This window comes from Alosa pseudoharengus, unplaced genomic scaffold, assembly GCF_046254945.1.
Source record: "Alosa pseudoharengus isolate Yale_2024_CS ecotype anadromous, Long Island Sound unplaced genomic scaffold, YU_APseudo_1.1 YU_APseudo_1.1_scf_23, whole genome shotgun sequence".
In the NCBI taxonomy this organism is placed as follows: domain Eukaryota; kingdom Metazoa; phylum Chordata; class Actinopteri; order Clupeiformes; family Clupeidae; genus Alosa; species Alosa pseudoharengus.
The window spans coordinates 2,728,362-2,730,861 of record NW_027468685.1 but is presented as its reverse complement, the minus strand read 5'-3'; the positions used below and the strand labels follow the sequence as shown (position 1 = coordinate 2,730,861).

Here is a 2,500-nt window from a genome sequence, read left to right as displayed (position 1 = left end):
CTTTTTATATCCAAAAACGTTTTATATCCATGATGGCCTTGAAGTCTTGAATAGCAATCAGCTATGGAACAAGCGTGCCTGTTGTTAAAGGGAATGTGAGATGACGCTCTGATTGGTTTATTGCACGTTACGCCCAAACCACACCCATGATTAATGTAGCTACTTCAGACAACCCCATTTTAGATTTGCGTCGGGCGCAACAGTCAAATATCCCGCCGGTAAAATAGCATCAGCGCCCATGATCCGCCCACAAAGTGAATTGCGTTTTGCGCAAAGACACTTCCGTTTTAGACCATTAAAACAGGGCCCTCTCTCTCTCTCTCTCTCTCTCTCTGCTCCCTTGGGCACTGAAAGTGATGTCATCCTCATTAGCGAATGGCACTCCTGCTGTTATTTATGAGGGTTAGGGCACCTCTGCCTGCAGTACAGCATTTAAACACGCTTGTGTGTGTGTGTGTGTGTGTTTGTGTGTGTGTGTGTGTGTGTGTGTTATTTATAAGGGTTAAGGCGCTGCTGCCTGTAGCCCAGCGTTTAGACACACTCTAATGTGTGTGTATGTGTGTAAGGGGGTGGGATGGTGCTTTTTATAGATGTAGGGGCTTTATAAACATGTTTTAGTGTGAGGTTGTGGGTTGTGGGTTTAAAATTATGCTTTTGGGTTAGGGGTGGCTTTTTAAAAACGATTTAGTATGAGGTAGTGGCTTTTTAAAGAGGTGGATGAGGTAGTGGCTTTTTAAAGAGGTGGATGGGGTGGGGGCTTTTTAAAGAGGTGCTTTTTAAAGAGGTGGATGTGGTGGGGGCTTTTTAAAGAGGTGGGGGCTTTTTAAAGTGCTTTAGTGTGAAAGACAGCGGAGTCTCCTTGAGTTGATTCTTCAGCTGAAACTCTATCTCCTGTTGATGCACGTGCTAAAGACTCCATATTATTATTGATCCACGTGTGTGTGTGCTGATGACTCGAGGAGTGTTATTGATCCACGTGTGTATGTATGTGTGTGTTGCTTCTCCTCCTCTGTCCAGCGGTGTCATGTCGGAGGGTGGACGGGGGGCTGGTGGACATCGGAGCGTGCCTGAGGAACGTCAGTCCCATGCCCGCGCTGACGCAGTCGTGCCAACTCCCGTGCCAGGACGACTGCCAGCTGACCCAGTGGTCAAAGTTCTCCTCCTGCGCTGCCGACTGCGTGGGCGTCCGGACCCGCAAGAGGATGCTCGTGGGTGAGTGGGGCAGTTTGGGGCAAATACACACAGCTCTGGGGCAAGAAGAGGATGCTCGTGGGTGAGTGGGGCAGTTTGGGGCAAATACACACAGCTCTGGGGCAAGAAGAGGATGCTCGTGGGGCAGTTTGGGGCAAATACACACAGCTCTGGGGCAAGAAGAGGATGCTTCTGGGGCAGTTTTTTTGGCAAATACACACAGCTCTGGGGCAAGAAGAGGATGCTCGTGGGGCAGTTTGGGGCAAATACACATAGCTTTGGGGCAAGAAGAGGATGCTCGTGGGTGAGTGGGGCAATAAAGGAGAAATACACACAACTCTGGGGCAGGAGGAGTGCAGCCAGGAAATATCCAAACTCATTCACGATGTGAATAGAGTATAGTGACTCTCGATTGGGAAACGTTTTCAACACTTGCATCACAACGAGCACTAACTTTGAAATCATTTGTCCAGCCTTACCAATCACATTGATCAGAGATTCCTAACATTACTTCCTACTTCACCTAAACTTCACAAACTGACAATTAACAGCACCAACAGTCAGGAAACAATGTATGGTCTACCTTTGCTGTAAATACATTTCTGCATTTTTCCAACAGCATTTTTTGACGTTTGCAGGTGTTGCTGCTTCTGTTTATCACCATAAGTTTCGGTTTGGTCTTCCTCTCTCGTCGCTTATTGGACGTTGTTCTTGTCTGAGGGAAGCGGTTCTGATCTCTGGTGCAGAACAGAAACAAGGCTTAGAGTGTGTGTCCAGCAGAACACCAACACCTCACACACCTCACGCTTAGAGTGTGTGTCCAGCAGAACACCAACACCTCACACACCTCACGCTTAGAGTGTGTGTCCAGCAGAACACCAACACCTCACACACCTCACGCTTAGAGTGTGTGTCCAGCAGAACACCAACACCTCACACACCTCACGCTTAGAGTGTGTGTCCAGCAGAACACCAACACCTCACACACCTCACGCTTAGAGTGTGTGTCCAGCAGAACACCAACACCTCACACACCTCACGCTTAGAGTGTGTGTCCAGCAGAACACCAACACCTCACACACCTCACGCTTAGAGTGTGTGTCCAGCAGAACACCAACACCTCACACACCTCATGCTGACACACGCTTTAGTGTGTGTCCAGGTCTTTATGACACGATTTAGTGTGTGTGTGTTTCATGACGTACTGAATGAGATATGGGTTAATGTGTGTCGAGGTCTTTATGAAGTGCTGAGACATGGTTTAATACGCTTCAAGGTCATTATGAAGTACTGAGACATGGTTGTAATG

The 2,500-nt window shown here is 48.1% G+C and overlaps 1 protein-coding gene across 1 annotated transcript in view; it reads left to right on the top strand.

The window, feature by feature from the left end:
• The window catches only part of thsd7aa (thrombospondin, type I, domain containing 7Aa), a 125,919-nt gene that overhangs the window by 83,758 nt on the left and 39,661 nt on the right, over positions 1–2,500 (top strand). The window contains exon 12 of the mRNA XM_076301452.1: positions 1,018–1,212. Coding sequence (XP_076157567.1) covers positions 1,018–1,212 — 195 coding nt within the window. The remainder of the gene's footprint in view (positions 1–1,017; positions 1,213–2,500) is intronic.